Source organism: Brachycentrus maculatus, unplaced genomic scaffold (assembly GCF_059751285.1).
Source record: "Brachycentrus maculatus isolate JH-2025_06_01 unplaced genomic scaffold, ASM5975128v1 h1tg000778l, whole genome shotgun sequence".
NCBI lineage: Eukaryota > Metazoa > Arthropoda > Insecta > Trichoptera > Brachycentridae > Brachycentrus > Brachycentrus maculatus.
This window is the reverse complement of record NW_028281506.1, coordinates 274441-301857: the sequence shown is the minus strand read 5'-3', so window position 1 is coordinate 301857 and position 27417 is coordinate 274441. Positions and strand designations below refer to the sequence as shown.

The 27417-nt window shown below is 35.4% G+C and overlaps 1 protein-coding gene and 1 long non-coding RNA gene across 3 annotated transcripts in view; one reads left to right on the top strand and one right to left on the bottom strand.

Annotated features, from left to right (window-relative positions):
- Nucleotides 1-632: 632 nt before the first annotated feature.
- LOC148300239 (uncharacterized) lies at nt 633-1491 on the bottom strand. Its single transcript, XR_015838959.1, has 3 exons — nt 1354-1491; nt 1186-1266; nt 633-786 (listed from the first exon to the last, which is right to left on the bottom strand). It is a non-coding gene; the product is annotated as an uncharacterized LOC148300239 (long non-coding RNA).
- A 519-nt stretch (nt 1492-2010) lies between these two features.
- Nucleotides 2011-27417, top strand: part of ssh (Protein phosphatase Slingshot) — a 184050-nt gene continuing 158643 nt past the window's right edge. The window contains exon 1 of one of the 2 annotated variants that reach the window (XM_088275056.1): nt 2011-2390. In XM_088275056.1, the coding sequence (XP_088131182.1) occupies nt 2334-2390 (57 nt within the window). In that variant the 5' untranslated portion in view covers nt 2011-2333. Of the gene's footprint in view, nt 2391-3353; nt 3656-27417 lie in introns of those variants that run through there. The other variant, XM_088275054.1, reaches the window with a different exon arrangement.

Here is a 27417-nt window from a genome sequence, read left to right as displayed (position 1 = left end):
AATTTCAAAGTACAATTTTTGGTATTTTTTTCATATCCCTCTACTTTTGCACACACTTTCAGGAACTAATCATGTGCGAAAGTTAAGGTCCGCCTGTATATAAGAATTGCATAAGTAAATTGATAAATTTAAATAATATTTCTTATCATTTTTTACACCTTTCATTTTTAAAGGTTACATATGTATTTAAGGAATTTTTTCTGCAAAGAACAAGATGTGATTTGTCAGTGGGAAGGTACTACCGTAGTTTTTTTTTTTTTAATGAATGGGAATTGATAATTTTTTTTTTTTTGTAATAAATATTTTTATTGAAATATATTACAAACATAAGTGTATGCATTAAAAGAGTTTACTTACTGTAAAACAAATTACAGTAAACCCCCCATAGTGTTAAGATAGGTACCGCGTTCATCAATGGGAACGTTGCAGGGGGTTAATGTTTTTTAAATGACTCATTTCAGTCTTCCGCTGGTTAAAACTTAAAAATACAATTTTAAAAATTAACCACTTATACCATTCCCTCTGATAATGCGTTACCTATATCAACGGTATAGGGGGTTTCACTGTATATTGAAATAAGTATAATATATTAATAATAATATGTATCATGCAATTGTGTGTTACAAAAAAGATTTTTTATTTGTCTCATATATTTATTAAAAAATATGATTGATAAATGCCAAATACATATTAAATTCTTCTAAAAGTTGACTCGGCTACGTAGTTCCCGTGATCGAAAATAATATCAATAATTCAGGTTTTTGTTTTTTCATTTTTACCAAGATACTGAAATGAAAAGATAATTATGTAATATTATTGCAGACTGTCTTTGCCAGTAAACAGTATTCTTTTGTTTTCATTTTATGTGGTAGTGCAGTGGGGATAGTGAATCCCTGTTAATGAAAAAACGCATTTTTTAAAAACTATTTTGGAAGTAAATACTCTAATATTTCTTACACAATATACTCTAACACTGATCGGAGATGGACACAATAAATTGGGAATCATCTCAGATAAAAATAATAGGTTCAAGGTCAAAAGTGAACTCCAAATAAATTAGATAATATTTCAAAAAGGTTAACTATTTCTGGTTCTTATGATGTAATGAATATTTATTTGTAGTAATAGCTGACACTGGGATTAGAAATAATACTTTTATGGGATTTTGATAGTAAAACAACTCACTTTTTGCGATATCCATTTTGCATCTTCGATGGCTCTTGATATTATCTGTTGTATTCTTTCACTATCGCTCTCAGATACGTGCTGTTTATAGCTCTAAAATTGATCAAAGTGGTTCAATAAAAATATAAATAAAATAATTACATATCAAAAATAAATACAAATGTATACCTGTCTTATGGTAAATTTGTAAAATTGGCGAGGTTCTTTCGGGAGCTTATCACATTGTCTGAATAAATATTTATATAATTGTTTAGCTGTGAATTGTGATGCATTTGATGAAAATTTTCTTGGGGAAGAAAACATTTAGAATAAACTTGAAAATACTTTTTTTCAGTAAATTAGATCATGAAAGCAATATCCTTGGTTCCATCAATAAAACATGGGGAGGACTAAGAAGAATTTTGTCAAAATATATTAAAAATACCTTTTCTTTCAAATCTAATAAATTCTAGATGATTTTATTTTAAATCTAGTTTGACGTAAATTAAAGTGTTGCTATAATAGTAAACAAATTTTCCCCAATAACATCTCAATTACTCCAACACTCAAAAATAAGATATTATATATATATATATAAAAAAAATTAAAAAAACTTCTTCCCTAGATAAACTGAACCTTGCCGCACACATCAGTTTTCTTAATTTAGAAAAAAATAACATGCGCGGGTACATCTTATGTGTTTCCCACATGCGTAATTCCAATTTCAGAAAATAGACGTGTGCGTAAGTACATAACTGTTTTTTTTAAACTGGTATCCCTCTTTCAAAAGCTTCTAATATTTCTTACTAGGGTGCGCTAGTTATCGTATTTAAAATTTTATGTGCAACACTATATACTATGGAAATTAAATGTTGTGTCAAATTGTTTTGATTCTAATCTAAATTGTTCATTTGGATAGTGTTTTAAACATTGTAGTTCACCAAAAGTTGTACCAAAAGCTTTATGTTCAAACGAAAAAAAAATCGCAACGATGTCGACCTTGCGCAGCTGCTGCACTTGGTCACCTTTTGATTGTAAATTGAATTGACTAAACATGGCTGACAGATGAATCCTTCTTTTGACGTTTCGGTTTTCGAATATTTTCGCGGTGTTGTGGTGCCAAATATCAAATATAATAATTGATCAATTAATGTGTTTGTGCGTGTGTTATGGCTTTGGTGACTGTTCAGCGATCTCCAAGCGTGACAAATTCTCCTCAGAGCTCGGTAAGTTTGGTGGTCGCCAAATTATTGTTATTTTTGTGCGATGATTACATAAAAATTATCAGGTTCCACATTTATTTCCAAGAATCCAGTCACATCCGACATTTACTTCACTCCCCACCGTACTAATACTTCGCTTTTCACTTAGAATCTTTAATTTGCAATCTGTCATTCAAACGTTGTTTATTAATATTTTCGTCTATATTTCGACTATACAACACGTTTTTATTGTACTCAGCCTTCTTGTTTACCAGAGATGAATTATAATGTAAAAGTTTTGCGTAGTTAATTCATTAATTTGGTTTCTTTGTCCGATCCGATACCTGTGGCATTATCAGCGGGAGGAGCGGATAAGATTACATGCAGTCGTACGATTATTCCGATGACCCGCGTATTACAAACGAGCGGACCTCCATTCCTTTAGCTATTCTGGATTCTGGGTAGCTGATCGAATCGACGAATACATCCTCTAATTGATAGTGATAAGATCGTATGCAGTCGTAGGTTATTAGCCCCGATGACCCGCTTATCCATCAAATATTTTAACGGTGAAGCGTGAAGCTATCACCACTGTTGTTGCGAAGATGGCACGCATGCGCGCGAGGGGGCGCCGTGGTGCGCCGTGTTTACTCGGCGGCTCCGCGTGCAGTCGGTTTTGGGCCCCCGTACAGCGTGGGCGTCCGCCGGAACCGCTGCGCTTTTCGCTTTTCCCTCGCGACGTTTGACGTTTCCCGTCCCGATTTTCCTCCCACCGAGGTTAGCCACGATTGGGTGGATTTTTGCCGTCGTACCTCGTTCGCCGTCGAGTTATTTGGTGCAGCTTATGAGCGGTAGTGAACAAAATATTACCTTTATCGCGAAATAGTTTTTTTTTCTGTGTCTTAAGTTTGAATAAAGTGTACATTCAAAACTTGTTTAAAAGCAAAAATAGAACTACCCGCAAAATTTGACGAGATTAAACGAATGAACATCGACAAAAAACAATACATAAGAAATCAGATTATATTAGCGATAGAACGACTCGATTGTTGTACTTTTAGTATGATAATAAATAAGTCGGAGGGTGTATCGTGTAGCATGTCGCGTGCGAGTGCGGTGTGATGCTGTACGTCCTCCCGGCCGGCAGCGCGGGCGCCGGGGGCAGGGGCGCGTGGGGAGGGCCCTCCCCCGCGGAGCCCGCGAGCCCGCCGCCGCCCTCGTGGCCCGTGGCCCGCAGGCCGAGGGCCCGCATCCAACACACCTTCAGACCCCAACCGGAGAAGACCAACGTGAGTCTACATAAACCGATACAACTTATTCCGAAGTGATCACTTTTATCATTCTTACATCCGAGTTGGTTACACCTAGAAGGTGTCTATTTCTTTGCCTACAACAGCATAGTTCTTTCCACTTTAATATACAGTATTTGACCATCGATCAAGTCCGACTTTCGTCGTTACCGACGTCGTAAGATCGGTAAGTCAAACACCGCACCATTGAATTCAAAAAATGATTTTTAAAAAAATTAATTAACCATGAAGTAATTTCCACGTCAGAGTATGCGTAAGGATAGATCGCCAAACTACGCTGCCTCGGCAGATATATTTCGCCTCTTCCACGTCCATTCATCTCGTTTATGATAAAACAAATCTTGAATGCCCAATTTTTAATTGTTTCGAAAAACGAGAAATATTGTTTTTTACCATGATTAAATTAAACCAATTTCTATTAAGTACACTTCTGTAGAAAACCCTGCATCAATTATATGTATAAAATGATGTAGTATCTATCCTTTGCACTGTTGGTTGAGATAAAATCTGTTCATATTAGAATACTCGTCTTCCTGAATTTTAGAATAAATTACATTTGCTTATGTCTGAATACATTTTATATGATCCTACTCCCCGTGCCTTCCTTCCTTTCTACCATCCATTTACAGTGTTCAAATTACTTCGATTATATTGCAGACGAATGTGCGGCAAAACAATGTATGATAAGGATATTTTTTTTTAAAATTAAACACTTGTAATAAACCACTTAATGAGTTTTATTCTATTTATATACATTATATATTTATATTTTTATAACATTCACCGTTCCATAAATGATGCCAAGTCTTCCTCTGCTCCTATTACCAACCACATTCGCCTCATATTGTTTTGCTGTTCTTTTATCTCTCATTCGATTCAGATGCCTAAATAACCTCAACACACCTTTCTTAATTTTATCAATAATGCTTATCTCAGCTTTGCATTTCCTTATATCATCATTCGAACATCTATAATACATGGTTTTGCTGCACATTCGTCTGAGAGATCGCATCTCGACTGCATTCAATCTACTTTCGTCCTTCTTTTGCCAACTCCATGCTTCACATCCATTCTTCTAAAATATAAATTGACACGATAATTGTCAACCTTTTGTGTGTAGCGGCACAATAAGGGAAATATAAATCTTGACTATTACCTGCTTACTATATACATTATGTAGAACATATATATATGCTACTGCTACTACTACCTTCACACCGTTTCACCGCAGGGGTAGGCAGAGAGGATGGAACGCCACACTCTTCTGTCCTGGCATACGCTCCTTGCCTCCTTCACATCAATACATCTAGTCATATATACAAATATTTAAAAAAATAGGAACAAGTGAGCAAATATATTTCTACGAATGAAGTCATTGGATGCAGGTGACGTATGACAGATTTCACGTTTGTATGAGATTAATCATTGTGACGTAGACGCGACGTGTCGTCACAATAGTAGTTCACACTCAAATGATGCGATAACCTCACCCAGAATTAAGTCATAAGGTGTGATGTGTGATATGTGCCACATGTTCGAGTCACAAATGCAATAGTAAAATTTACAAATGCAATAGTAAAATTCTACGTACGTACTTAATAGGTTTTCGCATATGTGAAAACGTTTTCTACAAATATTTGAATAACACACGTTTTAAATTTTCGCGTTCAGTCCGGTTTCCCAAATGTTACGTTGTGATTCTCTTGAATGTAAATACACTTTTATGTGTTGATTTAGTGTATACTCTCTTTACAAAGGCATTGTTTTCGTTTTTTTTTTTTTTTAACTAATTACCGAACCACAATTACTTTGGCATCACATCAACAAATGCATATAGAAGTATCTATATGCATTTGTTGCTCTTTTGAAAAAACTCAGAAACTGTAGAAAATATATACCATGAAACGCTTCTATAAAAAAATTAAATAATTTATATGGAATCTCACACACATAAGAATAAAGGTTTGAGCTCTGATTATTTATCATTAGTCTTTCAACCACGGATGGCAGTACTGAAATTTGTATCGAAAATGTAAAAAGTCCCCGTTCCATCCAATAAATTGTACAACTTTTGAAATTTGGGTAATATCAACGGTTATGTTGGCCATCAACAAGACCGGTCGTAATCCCTGTAAATACGCGTACGTCCATTTGTCCACCTCAATAACTTCTTCATGTGTTGAAGTATCAATTAAAAATCTTGATATAAATATAACTCCTAGGTGGGTCCAGCATTTATAAACAAAGATTTAGACATCTCAATATATTTCGAATAAAGTAATATCAAATGCATGATTAATGGCTTCCGCTAACTTACAAATGCCAACCATATTAAATTTTTTTACCGAAAATGTGAAAAGGGATATATAAATCAGTATGCTACTAGTTTTTTTTTTTAACTTCTGTATGTGTTTAAATATTATTTAAATCGTCCGTAAGATAAAATAAAAATATATATATATACGCAAAAATACAACTAATTACACATATAATATGTAAAGAACAGGTACCAATTTATCCAAGACTATTTCCTAGTGTAATCTATACACCGTATCTCCATATTTAGATTTTTACTAAAAACTTTTCAAGGTTTAGTAATATTAATTAACCAACTGAAATTATACAACAGAATTTATATACACTTTAGATTGTAAGTCACTTTGTAAAATTTACTTTAAATAATTAAATTTACATACCGTCTCCTTGATTTTGTATTATGCGCAATGTATTTGTTTTTCGCCAAAAGAACGACATTGCGTTGTGTAGTAGAACTGCAAATAGTAATGCATTCGAAGATGACAGAACCTATTTCCATGTCATGTTCTAAAACATATATGGGCAACCATCGGTCGGAGCTATTTTGTCCGGCCCCAAACATCTGGTCGAAGTGTATGTATGCAAATATACGCGCATTTGCAAGAAAAATCATCTGTGTTTTTGGCAGCACATATACGCGTGAACATATTTTGTTTGAGGACGAAACACACTATGTCAACATTTCGAACGAGGATAACAGATGAAAGTCTCGAAAATTCTATGCGATTATCCTCAAGCAATACCAACGCCAATATTGATGGTCTCTTAATTCAAGTACGAGACCAATTTTAAAACTGATTTTTGTAAATGAAAGGTTGCCCATGCCTGTTCTAAACCATGCTTTAACTGTCTTAAAACTTGCTGTGTATGCAACACAAACAGCCAGTCTATTAGTATTTGGTACCTACCTATCTAACATACAGTGATTAGTGTCAGTCGTACGGTGAGGACTATGGGTGTCGTATCACCTGTGTGCGTTATATGTCCGCCTGAAACAATTCTTATTATGTAATGTGTAATGGGATTCCGTTCCAGCAGTTGCAAGAATGTAAGAATATTGTCTTAGCCCAAATACTAACTTGCCACGACTTGACTGCATGTATTTAAAGATCTGCAATAATAAATCGGTAGATAGTCTTCGTCAGAATGTGAGATGTATAGTTTAGTCAATACAGACCTTTTAAAAAAGGTAAATACATAATATTCCTAATGAGTAATTTGAATCATTCATTTTGGGACGATGTTATAAAAGGTGCAAAAAACATGCAAACTTTTGTATGAAAAGCATTGCAATATTTCTAAGCCGACAAGGTTAAGTTCACTGTCAATATCATCATTATATTAAAAACGAATACGTAACTGCCGTGGAAGAATATCCTTACAATATGTCTTTTTAGTACCCGTATTCAACAATCCTATTCAAAATTTACCTTGTAACGAAAAGTCCATAAAAATAAGAAAATTTATATAAAATCATGGTTTTCAGAATTTTGACATAAAATTTATATAAAATCGTAGTTTTCGACCCCTGCCTTGTTATGTATATAACATAGACTTTTGTCTGGCCTCCCCACCTGTCTGATGATGTCGGTAATGATGAAACCCGGTCACTGGTCAAATAAACTAAATGTGGAAAAAACTAAATAAGTACATAGTTATCTTATTACATAAAAAAGAGATTATGCTTATCATCACCCCCTGTAACCTAATCTCATCCAGTAAAAATAATATTTTCTCTAGTGTATTATCGTCGCTTATTATCCCATTTGCTTAAAATCATTGTATACGCAGCCCGTTTCATTACGTTTAACGAAATTTCTAACGACAGTAAGTATAGAAATTCGGGAAATCTATATTTTTTGTCGATTACTGTATGCTTTCGTTCGTTTAAGAAACGTCACTTTTACAGTAAGTTTATGTTATTAGTGCAAATAATTGCTGTTTATTTAACTTTTTTCGATTTGTGACTAATAAGATTATAAGATTTAAGATTTAAAGAAAATATCGTTTTAGTCGTAGAAAATGTCAAACGCAAGTAGACCCATATATGTTAAACATAACGAAAACGAGAGACATTCCAGGCTTGCGTTTACTGTTTTTCATTATGTTAAAAATAATCGCTAGCTACTTTTACAGAATAGATCTACAGAGGTTGAAGGTGCCACAGGTCATACTGTGTTGACGGTGCCATAGTAACGGATTCGCAACCTGACGTCGCTATCGACAGTGCTCCGTTCCTGTAACAATGGAGCTCGCGACATTATTGTCAATGTTCTGAAACGATTCACGGTTTCCCGCGCGTGCCTACTTCCGTGACCACTGCGGCCGCCATTTTTATTTTATTTTTCACCGAACGCTTTCACTCATCGCTGCCGGACTCGGCTGTCGGTTTTAGGAAATTGTCGTAAAATGTTAGCGACACATTACTCCGGGCCCACTATATCCGCCCATTCCGTCGATCGAGTGCCTTTACCGCGTTCCCCGAGCGTATCGGTGTATGTAACAAAACGTAAATTATCAAATAATTATAAGTGGAGCGGTCGAGTTTCACTTTTCAAACGATGCAACATTACGTTCGCGTTGTCTCACCGCGAATATTCGCTTCGTGTAAAATTTCCCGAGTTGCCATTTTCATTTTTCTCGTGATACATTGCTCGACTTATCACATTCTTAGCGCTATTTGTGTTAACACAATGCGAGACCTTTCTCTCGATGACTATACAAAGGGATTTTTTCCTCCACTGTCAAAGCTAGAATGAGCGTTTAAATAATTTCTGCAGTCACATTACTCAATATTACGTATTCATTATTTTAAGTACCGTATTTTTCTGTATACTTACGTATTCAAATTGATAATGGTCTCATTATAGCAGCGTGTTACTTTCATACACCGTTTTCTACAATGTTAAAAGTCTCACAACGCTGTCAGCTCGAATATTACGAGTTATATGATTATAGAGTTACGCTGTCGATCGCACCGTATCTGCGTACCTATTTGACTGGCACTTACCTCTATTTCGGTCTTCGATTGTTTCTGCGACCTTTCTTTGTGAAGTGGGGCGGCTGCGTTCCTGGCGCGCCCATAGCGACATCCACTGACGTCACGGCGCATCTCGTACGATGGCGGCATTTCTACTCTACGAGATCACCCCGGATCGCCTAACCTAGCCACCACCTCCCGGCTCCTAGAGAGATGACTGAGCCGGCTGCCTGTGTATTATAATGTAGACTTTCTTATAAAATGTTCATAAGCACAATGGGATAAAATATCCCGCACCCATGTTCGTGATGAATGCATTTCCTTAAATATGCAAATAGACCAGACTCGTAAAACGTTTAGCCGCAATGCGGAGCATCGTTACTGTCTCCGAACTAACGGTTCTCATTCGATTACTCTCGCACTAATCATGAGTAATCTTGCATTTGTAATTGCCATTATGATGGGGGCCCGGTTCAATTTCATGCTTAGCAGACTTTCTCATGAACTCGGGGTGAAGATGCACTCGGTACGTAGCGAGGAGTACTTGAGCACAAATACACATGTGCCAGATATTTGCGTATCGATGCGGCAATCAATTTTAACCGGCTACGCGACTGCGTCCATTTAAGTGGATCTCTTACAATGGCAACCGTTCGTCGACGTCTTTAAAAAGTTCGGCGTTATCAAAAATTTATGGCGGATAAAATTTTGGTGTGACCGGCTACATTTTTTTTGTTCGTTTACATCGTAAAAACGATAGCGAATGGTAAATAATCAGTCGGGGACTCGAGTGTACTCGGATCAAAATTAAACTCACGATTTTTGTACGAGCACGAACGAACCCGCTGATGATGTTCCGATATCGGAGAATTTGCATAGGAATTATGCCCTTTATATTATGAAGAACCGAACACAGAGTCGCTTCTTGTTATTGCGCGTGAATATTAAGTAATACTAGTCTTATGAGAATTTCAATCCGATATGGGCGAGAAGAGTACAAGTCTATAGTAATTAAAGCTTGTGGGATTTAAAAATACTACAGCGTATTTTTATCTTCTTATTGTACATCAGCTTAATCCAATCATACCAACTGTCATCGTAGTTAATTAGTTCATTAGCGATGAAGATATTTGAGCGTCGGTTGACGGTCCCTACTCAGTCCGTAGGTTACTGGTCATCGGCCTTTGGGAAGGTGGGCGTTGTACCTACTAATCGTCTATTTACAATCACTTAGTTACAATTTAAACTATTTTCTTCTACTCGGAATATAATTGCTAATAATTCACGATGATCTATTATTACTTTATAAACGTCGTGACAGAACTTGGAACTCTTTTACCGCATTAATCCGATGGTCGTGAGATTTCAGAAATCAATGATAGTCGGTCTCGTTGCCGCTGGGCTAATTTACTGTTGCTATATGAGGCGATTCAACGAAATATTTTAAAATTTATAAATCAAACAGGACTGGATAAAAAAATCCTGAAAAATAAATCATTTTCAAATTTCGCTGATAAGATTTACTTGCACGTTTGCTTACGTTCAGTATAGTAAATTGCTTCACTCGCAAGTGAAGCAATTAAATGTTGTTTTTCCACACTATATATTTATGATTAACAATCTTTTTGGTCAAATCTTGCTATTGTGCCAAGTAAATATAGTAAAAAAAAGTTTTTATAAAACCAGTATTGAGTTTGAGAGTGTAGACTGGTGAAAAACTGGTGAAAATACAAACTAATGATGAGAACATCCATAGTTTTCGAATTTGGTTGTTAATTATTTGTAAATAACAATCTCAAAAATTGTCTTATACGAATGTTATTATTTTAAATATTTATTTAAATCATGATCATGTTATTGCATTAAGTTAATGCCGAATCAATAAATAATATAACTCTGGCATGTAAATTATCGTGTATCCAATTTTCAAATCTGAAGACCTCTAGTTCGCGACAAAGATTAATCGGATTTGTGTCGTGTCTCTCGAGACGCGTGTCTGGTTCTTATTAAGATTGTCTCTCTGAGTGAATTTTACAATTTATATAAGTACAGCTTTCGTCTATAATCTCTATCCCCTTGTTCTCCAGTTAGGCGTGGGTCGAGAGGCTACTTAACTCACTTAACTTCCTGATGAAAAGCAAACAAATTGACTTATGAATGAACCCACTCACTTTGAAGATTATCGCCTTGTCTTCGTCCCGCCGTTTTTTGTGTATGAACAACGATGCAAAGCGATATTTTTACTTAGAAATTTAATGTGTGTTTTGATGTGTCATTTTCATCCTTAATATCGTTTTATTTCTTCAATGTCTGTGTACGTAGGTATCGTTTATGATACATATATATACTATTATGCACTACATTTGTTATTTTATAGAACTGCGCAAGCTACATTTAACATCCTACGCAAATAGCAAATACTGGAAGCACGCGATTTCAATGTACTTAATTTGATTAATAATTTTAACACCCGGTCTTTTCAAAGACATTACGATTTGTAAAATTGATATCGTAACTGCAGAACGCGAAATGCTTCGGGGTTCGTTCGTATATTTGTATTGAAGTTATTCTCGAAACATGCGTTCTGTTGACTGGTATGATTCTGTCGGAGTGAATACGAAATTTCCTTCGCCTCGAATTAGCAACGGCAGTAAAAGGCACAAAATCCAATTGCCGAAAGGCTTTCCTTTCCGCATTTGCGTACGCCTTGCGACTGCGAAATGGGTACGCGTTATTATTCAGTTCGCAGTGAAGGAGCCGTCCCGTTTCACACTTTCTCATCACGATTCCGAGGATCCATATAGCTGGTAGCGTATTGTTGTCACCGGCTCTTCACCGTGTACAGTATGCTGTGTGCAGTGTGCAGTGTACAATGTGCAGTCACTGCACGCGGCTGCAGGTAGTCTCGCGGGACATGCGAGTCACGGCACGCCGAGAGTTCAGACAGTTCAGACTAATCAGGAAGCGAGCAGACTGCGAGGGTTGTTGGTCCGGTGTCCACTCGCGACATTGCGTGCGTGAAGACGCCACTGGTGGTGTCTGCAAATCAAACTATCTCTGATTGCCGACGCCCACAGTAACAATGACCATAATTATCTCAAAACTGTCATTAAATTTCTGAGTTATTGCTATTATTTGCTCAGCATAAATGAAGATGTTTAATGAAATGTGAATATGGATGTCTTAGTATTAAGATCATGGACAGAATGGTAAATGTAACACAATGTATTAGGTGATTTTTTCATCTTTGCTGAGATATAAATAAAGTCATGATGTAAATAGATTCTAAGTGGGGTGAAATCCAAAAGTTGTGAACAAAGATTTGGACACATTCTTTGTTACCAATTTTGTCTTGCTCGCTTCCGATTTAAATATAATTATAATATAATATTTAAGAAGTTATGTATTTAGATAGTAATGTAATTGAGAGCTATTAATATACCCAGAGAGAGAAAAGTAGAGACTAATCGCGAATGTCATTTGTTATTTATGCATTTTTTGTTGATATTGCTTATTCTTTCGAAATAAAATCTCAAATTGCAGCAAAGCCCTTCATAATGGTATACTTATTTTATTAACCGTCATTATTATTAAGGCGCAGCTATTTAACGTGTAATCGAACCTGTTTATTCCGGGACACAGGAATACAACCGGGAGACATTACGAGACCCGAGTAGCCGAGTATGTAATCATAATTAATGGTGCCTTTGAGTACCAGGATACTCTGCAGGCACATTAACTACACAACGTATCCTTAATCCTTTTATACCTGTTGGATGTTTCGTACAAATAATTTTGGAGCGGTAGCGTATTATTCTTGAAACCAACCCCAACATTGAAATTAACTCTTAATGGATAATTGTTTCTGAAAAATATCATACAAGAACTTCAGATTTCTCTTGTTCCCCAAACTCAAAACACCTTTGAAAGGGAAAAGATTTGAGATGATTTCCAAGATTAAGGCAAATGCGACGAAGGAGCTGAGGACATCACAAAAGTGGAAACACCGTTGGTATAAGTGCGTGCATCGGGGAGGTGACTACTTTGAAGGGGACCCAGATATGTATCTTCTAAATAAAGTACATTTTGTTTTATGACGTCAGTCTACGTATTAGTTGAATAGGCCGAGTAAAGTAAAAAAAATGTGTGTTTTTACTAGTTAGTGGTGTTTTGTTGAAAAACTAGCCGAAATGCATTCAAAATCTTATTACAGAGTCATCAATGTTTAATACTATTACGTAACACATTTCGTGCATCCCGCCACAAAATGCTGACTACACATATGTATATTTTCGATGGTAAAACGAGGAGAATTTCAGAGGTAGGTGTAATGTTACTGTTAGCTGGAATATTGGAACTATACGTACACCGTCACGGTTGCGCCATCCGCGGCCCGTGACCCACAGCTCCGCAGCTCCACAGCTCACAACGCGCACTAAACGTTCTGACTTGGTACCGCCCTAATTACTGCCGAATAAATTTGCTCAAGATTTCGTGACGGTTTGACCGCGCTCTTGGAAGTCTCGGAAGATTGTCCGTCATGTTGGGCGATCCCGTTACGCTTACTGTTATATTAATACGTAACATTCTAATTTACTACAAGTGTGTTATGTATTGATAAGAAAAGGCGTTATTTTTATATCGTTCCGTGCCTCGCTCGCCGATTTCGAGGGAAATTCACAAGCTCCCTGATTTACTGTTGAATGTCTGACGCTTTGTTTTACACTTAAGTTATTTCGATTTAAATCTCCGCCGACTGACTAAACGTAGGAATGTCTAAATTACTCCACAATCATAACATATATGGTATTCTCGTTGGCAAAGTTTTGTTCGTTAAGATATCATATTTGTGACCTATGTATATTATGTACTTTATGTATCGCGCGCATCATTTTTTAATATTTTAAGGGCCGTCCTCTGTCACGTGTCTGAACTCTCGGAACAATACCCGCTGTATGTTGTGTCCCTGTCCCGAATCCCCCTTTTCCCGGACTTTTATCCTACGTTCCTGTGGGAACCGCTCGGTTCCGGGGTTCGTTGGGAATATTTGACGTTTCAAGGGCGTTCTTGTTTTGTTACGTACCTTTGTTGTATATTGAAATGTCTATATTCCCACCCTCGTTAATTTCAGTATCATAAATATCAACGCATTTATAATTTATCGCAATTATTCTCTGTCATTGTACTTTTAAATAACGAGCGTCGATTTATCAAATCGTGGGTGGATACGTATATTATTTGATCACGATGGTAATAATAGATATATTATTTGATGTATAATTCTATGACTTCAATCAGCTTTATTGCATTATTCGTCATTAAGGAACGGTAACATTTCACGTACTTTGGATAGATTGTTGTATTACAGTGCAGACGAGACTCGATCGCGGAGAATCTAGCGCAGCTTTAATATGCAATCGTGACAGGTTATAGTACCATTAACGTCTGTGATGTAACATTTATCAAAATATCATTCTTCATTACAATAATGCATCGCTATTACATTATTATTAGCTTATAAATTATCCGCCGAGTGTCGTTATCCAATTTATGCTCAGCATGCTTTTTTCTTGCGTTTCGTCACTGGAATACGCGGTTATCGGACGTCTAACGCATACGCGATGTTCCTTCCATTGACGTTTCGATTGTTGGGCAAATAGGTACTCCCCGAATCGCTTGTCTCCCGGTATTATAGTTTATTAATGGTACAAAGGAAATAGCCACGTACTGTGTACGATGTTGGATAATTTCTACTATTTCTTCTTGATAAGTAGAGGCCGATGCCCCTAGAGGCGCGTCTGGTTTTTACTTGACCGGTTTGCGGAAGCGCATTTCGTTCTAATAGCATTTGATGTCCTTTGATTGTACAACGCCGCTGGCTAGTTTTTGCGCTAACTGTCGTACACCTGATACGAAACTCATTTAGAAGTGTTTTACTCCTCGACAATTTCTAGGAACCAGATAACGATACAGTTACATCCGTTTCTCGTGTACGCTCGTGTGCGTTACAAACTCGCGGTGGTAAAAGAGTCTAATCCTCTTCGGATAGAATATGACTGAATGTTTTCCCTCGCACTGGACATCTACAAAACGCTTTCGTGTCTTCGCATAAATAGAATAACAGTTTTCCGCGTTCAATTTTACAGTCGCTACCAGTAAACGCCTCTTATTGGTTTTATTTTACCGGGGTTATCTTTAGATTGGCGAAACGCTTTGTTCGGTGAAATGTACAAAACGCATTAATCAGTCTGGTCGTTGTGAAAGTAAGAATGTATGTATCTATGTACCTTGGGCTAACCATATTGCAAGAAACGTAAAAAGGGACTACTCGCGTCTCAGGAAGTTGAAATACTCGACGGAGAGTATTCTTCTATTGTTAAATCCGGTGTACAACTGTCTAGGTATTATATATTTTGCTGTTGCTGCTTTGTGGTGTGATTGACACTTTTGATTTTACTAATCACTGCGTCGTACTTTATGAACTTTTCTTAATTTTAAATATCGTATAAGTTCCACAACATACGCCTTCTTTTCAGTTTTTACATTAATGCCTCGAAGATATTTTTTAACAGCTCGAATTGATTCTTCTCGAAAATCGTGTCGTAATATTTGTCGATAAACTATATTTTCTGACATTTAACGACTCGAGAAGTTACGCTGAAAGTCTAACCATCATCCGGCGGGCCGCATCTCCCTTTCGATCGTCCCGTTTCTTCAGTGACCCCGATACCCAGCACGACATGGACACGCCACCGGCACGACCAGCCCCGGGCGCAGCCGCTCTTGTACTTACAAAACACATTTGTTAAATCGACACTCGAGTCCGATGTCTAATACGATTTACGCGGAATACACGGAACATCATATTTCTATAAATCAAATAACTTCTCGTGAATCAGATTGTTTGGAAGGTGTTACTGTACATATTCGGATTCGTTGTTCCAACAATTGCCTAGAAATGTACATATTTAGTATCCTTGAAATCTGATGAATCTGAATTACTCGGCATTAAAACATTTCGCACATTTTCATTACTCAGAATCCAAGACAGCTCTAATTTTAAATATGTAGTTAAATACGGTGAAACCTCTATCTATCGTTCAGCGAATAATCGTTTTACCGGATGTGTCGTTTATTTCTTCTACCGCGAATTATTTAATACAAAAAAGATCGCATCGATCGTTTCTCTATCACCGTTTTACCGCATTCATCGTTTGAATTACGCTGCATGTTTGGTATATTTTGTCTGTGTTTTTTACATTCTTCTCAATTTTGTTACATCCGACGACAATATTCCAACGTGTGGGATAGAAACTATGAATGCTTGTGACGGATTTAGCAGAAGAGGTCCAAATTGATGAAGAGGAGCCGCTGCCTGTACCTTCATTTTCAGAAGCATACGCTCTTATTTTTAAATTTACATCTAAAAATTGTTTTCTCTTTACAATTTTAACCTACCAATGGTTTTGCAGATTGGGAGGACGGTATTTTTACTCGATCGTATCTTCTTGTGTATTGACTTCTTAATTCCGCATTCATTGTTTTCCTGTATTCATAGTTTATATCAATAGATCCCTTTAAAAACGACAGATAAATGTTTCACTATATTTCTAAATATTGTGGCGCTATCAGGCATCGCCATATTTCACTCGTCGGGTTGCGGTAACGCAATGAACGAAAGGGAACTCGGTTCGCGATGGCTGGCTCCTTGGATTACATTATTAGAACCGCTGTCAGTTATTGCCCCCTCACGACTCGCAAATTATTTTTATTTGATAATTTGCGCTAGCGAAATTACAATCCTTTGTTGCAGGTGCCGCCAGCATTATGAGAATTAACTGAATCGCAACAATAAATATAGACGTTGGGATATATTGTATATACATTTTCGGGAAGCTTAGTATTAAAACGCTCGCATTTGTATTAGCTTGTTGCGATGAAGACGTAACGATGTTTTCGTTACTCGTATAATATTATTTTGAAATCATTTCGTGATGACTATATACAATACATAGTATATTTCCGTATTATGCGCCGGAGTGCACGATAATTATTGCGATTTGCACTCGCAGAAGTGCCTATGAGAGGAGGGAACATTCAGTTATATGGTAAAAGAGAACAATCTGTAAAGAGATTTATCCGAGATAAATTTCAAGTGTGGGAGCCAATATCGAGTAATGTTGGCGGGTTCGCACGTTTCGTTACACAACGCCGCTGTCATTGCGTAACGTTGGAGATTCCTTATCTGCGATGGTGTTGTCGATTCTTTCAATCGTTCTACAGCCGATGCAACGTGAAAACTTAATGGATCGGACTGAAAATGGATTTTTAATACTGTAAAAATCCGAATACTTTCCTATTTTTTTCTTCAACTCATATCAGCGATAGATATGGCACCGCGATCTCAACTCGATCCAGGTGATATAAATGTTATGAAGAGTAATCAAATATTTGGTTTGTTTATTTGCAAGTAAATCGTAAAAAAATACATTGTATGATAATATACACAATGTTTCGTTCAACTAGTTACAATTCGTGCATTAGATTTCCTATTTTTTGGGCATAAATACGCTCAATGAGAAATAATACAATAAAAAAAGCATTAGGAACGGCACCCTCTTATTTTATTAATTTAATATACCCCTATCGATCTATTGATTTGTGCTCCGTAAGGTGGAAAATTTCCATTAATATTATTTTAGTGTAATTCACCGGCGATGGACGTTGCGTATAACATCTGGATATTATGTTTTCTGTTTGTGATTGTTAAATAATAATTACTTTTGTCGGCTCTGCTCGATGTTTTCTCAGTCTAACGAACTTCCGACCAATCATAAACCAGAAACCACCACATAGTGTGCAAAATGTAAATACCCATTTTTATTTATATTGCAGGTTGATATGCAATTACAAATCTACCGATTTATTCAGTAAAGTGACGTTTGTTTTATAGAAATAGGCCAATAAATACGCGTCATTCTTTTAAAATCAATAACGAAATCGATGTCTCCCTAAAAAATAACAGTATTCGCCATTTTTTTTTCTAAATTTGCTTAGCGGGACATAATATATGAAACTTGTTTGGGAATAGTCATCTGTCGTTTAACCAGTTTGTCTGCATGTAAAGGAAAAGTTTTTAGATTCATTAGAATATATAATCAAAACAAATAACTTTTTATTTATTTTTTAATATATCAAACATCCGGTTTTTCAACCTTCGATATAACTGGTTTTTAATAAACACATAACAGGTTCAAGTTTTGACAAACGGCCAAACAAACAAAGATAAGAAGAAAACAATATTTTTGCATACTTATTTTAAATAATCAATTATATTGTGCTGTGCGATTACATGGTAATAATTTTATTTATATTTTATAGGATTTGGTTTATCAAAAAAAAACAATAGTAATTGAAATTACTAATTTTATTACAGTATTATATAAAATAAGGTACCTGCAAAAATAAATATAATAAAAGGGTATGTAAGGAAAGATTGGTAAAAAGGAAAAATAATTTTAAAAAGTAAAAGAATTTAAATGTTTAGGTTTTTAAATTATGATAAAAATTAAGTTAGAGTAAAATAATACAAAGTTAAAAGGTAAACTTATAAAAATAACTAAACATAGTCAGAATAAAGGTATTAAAAATAAGAGACATAACAGGGTGATAAAACATAAATTTTGAATATAAAAATATAGAAAAGTGAAATCGGCATAAAAAACAAAAGTATACTATAGAACCAAGAAAATATAACTGCAGATATTTGATTTGCATTTATCGGTATTTTTTTTATTTTCACTATAATAACACTCTAAGAGGAGCTTATAGAATAGGAATACTCAATATAGTTATGTTATATAAAAAAAGGTGAAAAAATTATCAATTCAATAAGTCATTTTACTAAGATATGAACGTATTATGAATATTTAGGCATGTTATCACTTTTTTTGTTGAGATGATGCTGTTTTGGTGGGGGGAAAGTGAGAAAGATAGTCAGAGAAAGAGACAACGTAAGTCTTAGGAAAATAATGTTTTTGTAATATCTCTTTATTTTACATTACAACTATTAAATTATAAATTGATCATAGTATTAAATGTAATCTTACTGTTTCATTAGTTATATATTGTCATTCGCTGGTTACTAGTATTATCTAACGTTACCCTATTAGTTCGACCAACATTGGATCATGTGTGCCCGAGATGCAGGTGTAAAATGTGAGTTATTGCTTAAATACTGTCAAATGTTTTATAATTTATGGCTACCTTGAATATGGTAATAGCTGGGCTAATTAAAATCTGTTTAGTGTTCTAATTACTTCAATGTCAACCCATTCTTGCTGAGACTGTGACTAACGTTTATATATTCCTTGATATACTAAATCGTAAAAAATAGCGCTTTAATAAAAATATTTTATGAAATAAATTATAGCATACCACAATAATTATTTTATTTTTCAATATATTTTTATAATATAAAAAAATGCTGCTTTGTTTAAACATTAATTCAGGACTTCCATATTATAATTTCATTTTCATTAATTGATTCGGGAGTCACTTTGTGGTCAAATCTATCCATTTTTAATTAATGTTTTACTTAGTAAATACCACTATTTCTTAAAATCTGTGAATGTATCGAAACACGTGTCACAGTAGATTTTAAGAAATAGCGGTATTTACTAAGTAAAACATTAATTGAAAATTATAATTTTACCCTAAACGTCATATGTTGTCCGTCAGTACGCTGAAATGTATCCGCAAGGTAAATAGTGCTTTTATGCTCTCCGTGTTGCGCGCTATTGATCTTGCTATTTTTACACTCGTTCGAAATTCAAAACTGCTCGCAGTCAGATGTGGTGCTAGTAAAAAAGGTTTGATATCCGAATGATACATAATCGTTTGTTTTTTACTTACGCTTTTTCGGAAGGGAACGAGATTAGTATACAATAACCGACTCTCAGTATTTATAATTGTTGTAACTGGAAAACGATAAAATATTGCAGAATGTAGTCGGTAATCGTTAAAAATGTGCATTTTTTAAAATTAAATTAAATTCATTTCTTACACGTAATGGCGCGCGTGTACTATTCATTAATCATTTTTCATTTTGTATTACCGTTCTATTATTTCTCACTAATAAATTTGATTTATGTAGATATAAATTAAATAATCATGTATGTAATACGAGAAGTGTGTTGTTTTGTTATGGAACAAATCTGAGTTGAAACTGCTGTAATAAGTGAACCTAGGATGGTAGCTGTGACGCCGTCGATGATTTACTATTTCAAGTGTTCCCACCGTTCATCACGGTCCACAGAAATAATTTCCGCATCAGAAGTGGTCTTTGGTTCCATTCCCATCGGATTGCAAATAATATTTTGCATCTCTGAGGTTCTCGTACCAACTACCTTGTCTTTTATTTAATAAGATGAACATAGGTGATTGCGTAATCTAATTTTGTATGGAAGTGTTTATTCACTTGTTTTCCCCGTGTTTGCATGGCTTTTTGTTTTTATTCGACCTAACATGATTTGTTTCTCAAATTTTACGAAACGATATTATTTTATTGCATACGCAAGTTTACACAAGAGGAACCATCTGCCTAAAAATAGAAATTGAAAATCACTTACCTGTTTTATAATTTTCTGATTTTTTTTAAACGACTTAAATCACCTGTTGATGGGAGGTTGCTCTTCCGAAACTAGTAGTGTTAATTTTAAATTCCAAATAAAGCGATACTTTTAACCAAGTTAACTAACTAACTAACCATCACGCCGCTTCACCGCAGGGGTAGGCAGAGAGAATAGAACGCCACACCACTCTGTCCTTGCAAACATTCTTCGCCTCTTCCACGTTCATGCATCTCCTCATACATACCCGCCGATTGTTTCGACTCCTAACCTGATCACTTTCAAGTATTTGGCATACTTGATCGTGCCAAGTTTTTCTCGGTCTTTTACCAAGTTGATTAAATCATAAGTGAAAATTTTGTAATCAAATATTACTTTTTTTATCCTGTTTCAGATCTCTTGTTTATTTTTTCTCAATGTAGGTGCACAAAACAATGCACGCATTTTGAAGGTCAATAGTTTAAAAAATAAGTAAATTTTAAGTTTATTCATGTAAACACGGCTAGTTTCGAGAACATCTGTAGTTCTCGAAACTAGTCGTGTTTGCATTAATAGACTCAAAAGTGGTCTTAAACAAGTGTTTAATGTTTATATTTATATTTAAATTTAAAAAAATGTAATGTGATTTATTGTGTTAGCGAATGACAGCCAGACACGGATGCAAAAAATGGAATATTTTGATATGACTTGATGATGCAATTAAACCATAAAAGGTCTATCATGTTTCGCGGCAAATGTCAAATGCGATTTTGATTTCGTGACTCGAATATTTTAACCGAACTTAACAACTGCACTTCTGTCCGTGTAACCATATAATTTTATTATAAGTTTTTTTTTGTTACGCTAACCGCATTTATATATCTGAAGAGACGAGTCGGCAAAGTTATAAGTGTTTTTTTGATTGAAATACGTACTTTTTTTAAATTTATATTTCTAGCTTCTCAATATTACGATTATTTTTTAATGTTTATATTAAATTATGACAAAATTAACCAACGGTATTATCAAATGCAACGCTTGGGTAACCTTGTATTAAGTAGCAATATGCACTAAACTGAATTATGCAAAATTATGCGTCTTTTATTCGTTAAAAATGAGATAATTTATATTCACTATGAATTATATAATTTCCAAACTTCTCTTTTAGACAGTGAAATAAAAATATAAGTATTATTTTTACTTTTATAAAAACATTTACTTTCTTACCTCGGTTTGAAGTAGCGTTTATCTGCTTCCACTTGTTTGTTTTTGGATGTCAAAACACATCCTCGTACGAGGACGGAAAAAAGGAAAAGGTCTAATTAATGTTGTGTACTTCTTCAGAGTGTACACTTACAAAACCAGAACGTTGATCTCTTTGTGTCGATAGCAGGGGAATGCAACCAATGCAACAACAGAATATATCATTCCGAGTTTTAGAAGTTTTACAAACACTGCAAGGTGTCATTGAGCTTACAAATTAAACTACATATTCATCAGTATGATGATTTCAATTCATACATGTATGTAAGTGATCGATCCGATGGCATATATTTAATTTACACAGGTTAAAAAGCCACATTGTTTAGGTTCCAAAAAAAAATTATAAAAAAAAATAAGAACTGTAATTTTTATCCATTGTTATGACAATTTAGATGCTGTAAACAATGATTGCAATCAATTTTTTTTACAATCTTCTTCTGTATGTGCCATGTTAGGTCTGTCCGACGTCGACTATCACTTGAGATTATGTGTTCCTGTCTTGGGCAGCTCTAAACAGAACCACAACTGTTTTGATCCCCGTCCAATCTCTTATTTTCCAGATCCAGGAGATCTGCCCTCTATCCACACCTCGTCGACCTTCTATTTTGTGTTTTATAATTAGTTTAGATTTTTTACAATAAGTCAGTGCACATATATGTAAGTAGCTCATGATATATTTGAAAATTTACGTTACATGGGAAAGAAATGTAAATATACCGAGAAAAAGTAAGTAATACCACGTACCGATTCCCAATCTGGCAATCGAGAAAGTAACGAATATCTACTCATTAAACACATCTATACTAATGGTTTACGATTGCTGCTCCAACCCTCGTATCAGATATACACCGTAAATAATCCCAGTCAGGGCTATATTTCAGAAGGAACAGGTGCACCTCCTTAATACCGGGTCCTGACGTCACAGACAACCGATCACAGAATCTCGAGAACCCCTTAACTCTGCACTCTCACTTCTCGACATCTTTGTACTTGATAAATACGATGTTGTGATTCGACTCGGCGCTTCTGAGAATTAATGGTTGAAGTCATGCAGACTCTTCCTCGAAAACTCTCTTGTCCATTCATTGCAGTATGGATGGAATGGTTTGTTGATGTTTCTGACTGACCTCGTTAATAAACGAGATATGGGCGGCGATCATAAGCGGTTCCTACGGAGTGACAGCCTACCGATGATACATGATAACATGTCACCTACATAACGATATCTCTCTTATTACCGAGGCAGTAGTAAAAATATTAATACTAGTCCTATCGAAGTAATAAATAATAATGATGGATGTTCGATTAATCGTTGAGAAATTGTCATAAATATCCAACATTTTTTGTGAAAACCTTTCTTTATTATACCTGTTTGCTATTTCCTTTACCGTTTCGCAACAAATTTTATTGCTATATGCACGGGGCGTCCTAGTTTTCCAATATAAATGTTATCAACTGGTTTTATCTTCAATTTTGATTACAACTGCCAACTCTATGGTGAGTCCATCAAACAGTCACAACAAATGTTTTCTCTTGTTGAATGTTTCATCATTTTTTATGTCGTCAACAAACCGACAATAAAATAGCGATGAAAGCAGCGTTCATTGTTGTAAACTGATTTTATCTGATGTAGTCATTAAGTATTATAATATCTACCGAGCTATTTTATTTGTTACATGTTACAATGGATAGCGAATTAATCGCGGTTTTCTTTTTTTTATCGTCATGTTACATTTTGACGACCCTTCCTAGACTAGGTTAAACTCATTAGAATCGCAAATCACCTACGGCTGTTTTTCTGCTAGTCTATCCTGTGATTATCTTTAACATCGAAAATTAGGTTAATTCGTTTTTCTCTGAGTATTTTTCTAGTTAATTGGATAATCGTCAGCAAAGTTTTCGTCCAGTTTGCAATTTATCAAGCATGGCCTTAATATCCGTGATTAGTTCCACGTAATGCTCGGAAGCCAGTCAACTCTACCGAGTTGCATATATCTGGAATCTGTACTGAAAGTATTAAGTCTATTGATAATAAATTAATTAAACGTACCTATCCACTTAATTCTTACTCACGATGGTCATAACTCTTCCCGTGATTCTATGACTGCCCGTGATCGCCTTGCCGTCTGGTGTTCCACTTATATAGCTGCCTCCGCAAGTTTGTTCTAGTTTTATAGCACTTTTTTGTTGCACTTGTCAAGTGACCGAATGGTGCAAAAAAGTAACTTGCATCGTAAATAATGCATAGTTAATGAAAAAATGCAACTTAAATAATTTCAATCCATAAATATTTTATTTGTTGCCTCCTGAGTCATCACACAGGTTAACTGTTACATCCTGTACCGTTTTCTTGCATCCGGCGATGATGTAGGCATCGTTGTAATAATGTTCGGAGTAAACTTATGTTCCGTTATCATCTGATATTGTTTTACTTTTTGTAACCACACGGCGAGCATTATTTCCAGTGTCGTTTCCTCCAGGTCTTCATGTGTTAATGAGTGATCGTTATTATTATTAACCAACTATGTGTCCGTCTACGTAGTATGATGGTTAGCGCGTTTAGCTACCGCGTTATAGGCCCCGGGTTGGATTTCCAAGGGGGGGTCACTATAAATATAAGTGAATTTTTCACTCTAATATTTGTTCAAATATTAGAGTGCCTTTACCTTAAGCGCAGGATTGAATCTTGCATTGATGTAAATAATCATCAAGATACCTTTGCATAAATACAATGAAGTGCCTTAGGCACTATTGGGTACGAATAAGGGTAAGAAGAAGAAGCATATGTTTTTTAAATTATAAAATCGAAAATCACATACTTATGTACAAACGTCTATCACAATTTAGTAATCATCTAAAAAGTCATTCTTGGTTTTTTTTATTATTTGATAACGAGAGCGCAGAAAGCGGATACGCGAAAAATCTTTCTCTTGATTCGTATTGCCAAATGCTACCAGGGGTCACTGTTATACATGATCGTTCACGGTGTCTACGTTTGGTTATAATTCATTTGAAGCGTCGATATCAGTTTTGACATTCGAAGAGATGGTATCGATTGCACAAATTGCAGAAATAATATCTACTTTCGCTATTTGTTTATTTTCTCTCGTAACGGTATATAGCTGACATTTATGATGCAGTCGCACATCCGTGTCACACTACGTGAGGTGGTTCGCGAGGTTCCTGGCACCGCAAATGAGCCGTGTTGAATATGACACTCTCGTGTTCACGTGTACTCATGTTTGTGCATCGATGCATTTTTCATGTTCTGCATGTTCCGTTAAACTGTTTGTTTTTCAGCCAAGGTGCGGTCGACCTACATTTGGTTAATAAGTTATTACGATTAAATTGTTCACACTACCTAGTTAGAATTGTAGCCTTGATGAGTGTTGTTTATTTCGTCTAATGTGTCATCATCGTACATTTTATATCCTAACCCTTTCCGGTTCGATGTCGAATCTCCTTTAACATCGATTTTATTCCAGTAAGTCTAATACACATAGAATTTCATTTGGCATTTCTTAAAATTATAATTATGGAGTCCAGAAGCGATTGGACATGTTTTTAAACTTCTTTTTTTTCTTTTTTTTGGAATGGTATCTGGGGAAAGGACTGGTTTTGTTTTTATAAACATTGGGTAGGCAAGCATCTGGTAGAAAAAAACTGAAAGGGTTAATATGTAAATATGTACGCAAATACGTACAAAATAATAACAGCAATATTTGTACTTTGCACCTAATTTTGTTATTGTTATGATTAAACATACATGGTAAACCACGCAGTCCTGCACTCCAAATTATTGGATCTGGGATTGAAATATATGTGATAGGATTGATGCGACACCAAAGGAGTTCATGGTAAAGGGTATATCTGGATATGGGACAGGAAATGAAAGAGGAATAGTAGGTATTTTGTGAAAGGAAAATGAGAAAAGCAGCAATGGGTAGGGCTCTCAAGGTTGCATACCCATACTTGTAAATGCTTGTGAGAGCTATCGCAGACGTGTGAATCAGGAGTGCAATAGATTCACGTTAGAAATATGGTCTAACAATATAATTATTAAAATAAGTTTTCTTACATGAACTATAGCTTAATCTTGACATCTCGATACAGATGCAGAAAAATATGGGTCTAAGGAATAAGTCTGGGTATTCACAGAGCTTACGACTTCTAATAGGCGGGTTTAAGTGATCATTTATACACGTGTAACATTCACATCGGAAATTCACTTAGACCATTTACTTCGAAATTTCAGTAGTATGGTTGTCAATTATGCGTGAATGATACACGTATATAAAGTGATCACTTTAACCAGCCTATGATAGATCGTAAGTCCTGTAAACACCCAGACTTCCATATTCTTCATCTATGGTTTGTTAATATGTCAGTAAAAATAACTCGTAAGTGCACAAACCAAGATTTGCGAACAAAGATTTGGACACACTAAAAAAATATCGTGAATATCTTAATCCTCCAATCGATCAAATCTTATTTGTTGTCCGATTGTATTATGTTAGGTTCGCGTGATCGGTGAATTCACGATTCATGCGTGATCTGTGATCTCTTCTCCGGGCACCGGATCTCGCGGTTGCCGATAAATCAGGTTTAGTCCCGGACAATGCGGACCGCAGGTATGTTTGGTGTATGGTACACACGCAGCGCACGTACTCCACATCCACCGCGCACCGTCTGGAGCCGCGGGCGAGGGGCCGGGCGGGGGAGGGCCGCCAGGAGAGGAACCAGGTACAGTTCCCACGGCAGGTCTCTCGCTTCATTAGTTACCCATGTGAACTGAAATGCGCTTCCCCAACAGTCATGAGCGCAATGACAATTCCGGACTATATACATAAAAAGATATCCCGTATAAATATCCGCAACAAGTCTTCTTACCCATAATACTGGAGATCTCGGTTCGAACGGAATCAAAACCAGATCTAAAAACTTATTTATTCCGAGCTATACTTTTTGTATAGCCCACTTAAGTGTTACTTGACAGGATTTTATTAATTTTTATTTCATTATACACATAATTACAATAATGTGCCCTCACTTAATTTTCCCGTGCCGAGGCCACTTTTTACAATAATATATTTTTTTAAACTATATGAAAGAAAAATTTTGATGACATGCAATGAAATACCTGTATGACATCTATTTCACATCTACCCATCTCCAATTTACGATTAGCTCTTTTTACACTTTACTTTTTAATGACTATAAGGATAATGGAAGCAGGATTTACAAGTTTATTGCGTAATCATTAAAGCCCTTTTGACCTAAAGAGTTGTATGTTAGGTTTTTAATGTTGAAGTAATAAAAGCCTTCTTGGGCTTATCCTTATCTACCTTGCTACTGTGTTCAGTTTTTAATTAACCTTCAATAAATATAAAGTTAATTATTTTCTGTACTTTCATGTATTTGATTGGAAAATTGTTTGGAAAATTGGAAAGCTGTTTCAAAAAGGTTCTAAATACTTAACATACATATGTAACGCTTATGTCTCTGTTAAGTGAACAATGTCATCCCAATATTATTATTGTATATTGACCCTCGTGAGTTTTCTTTAGAAATAA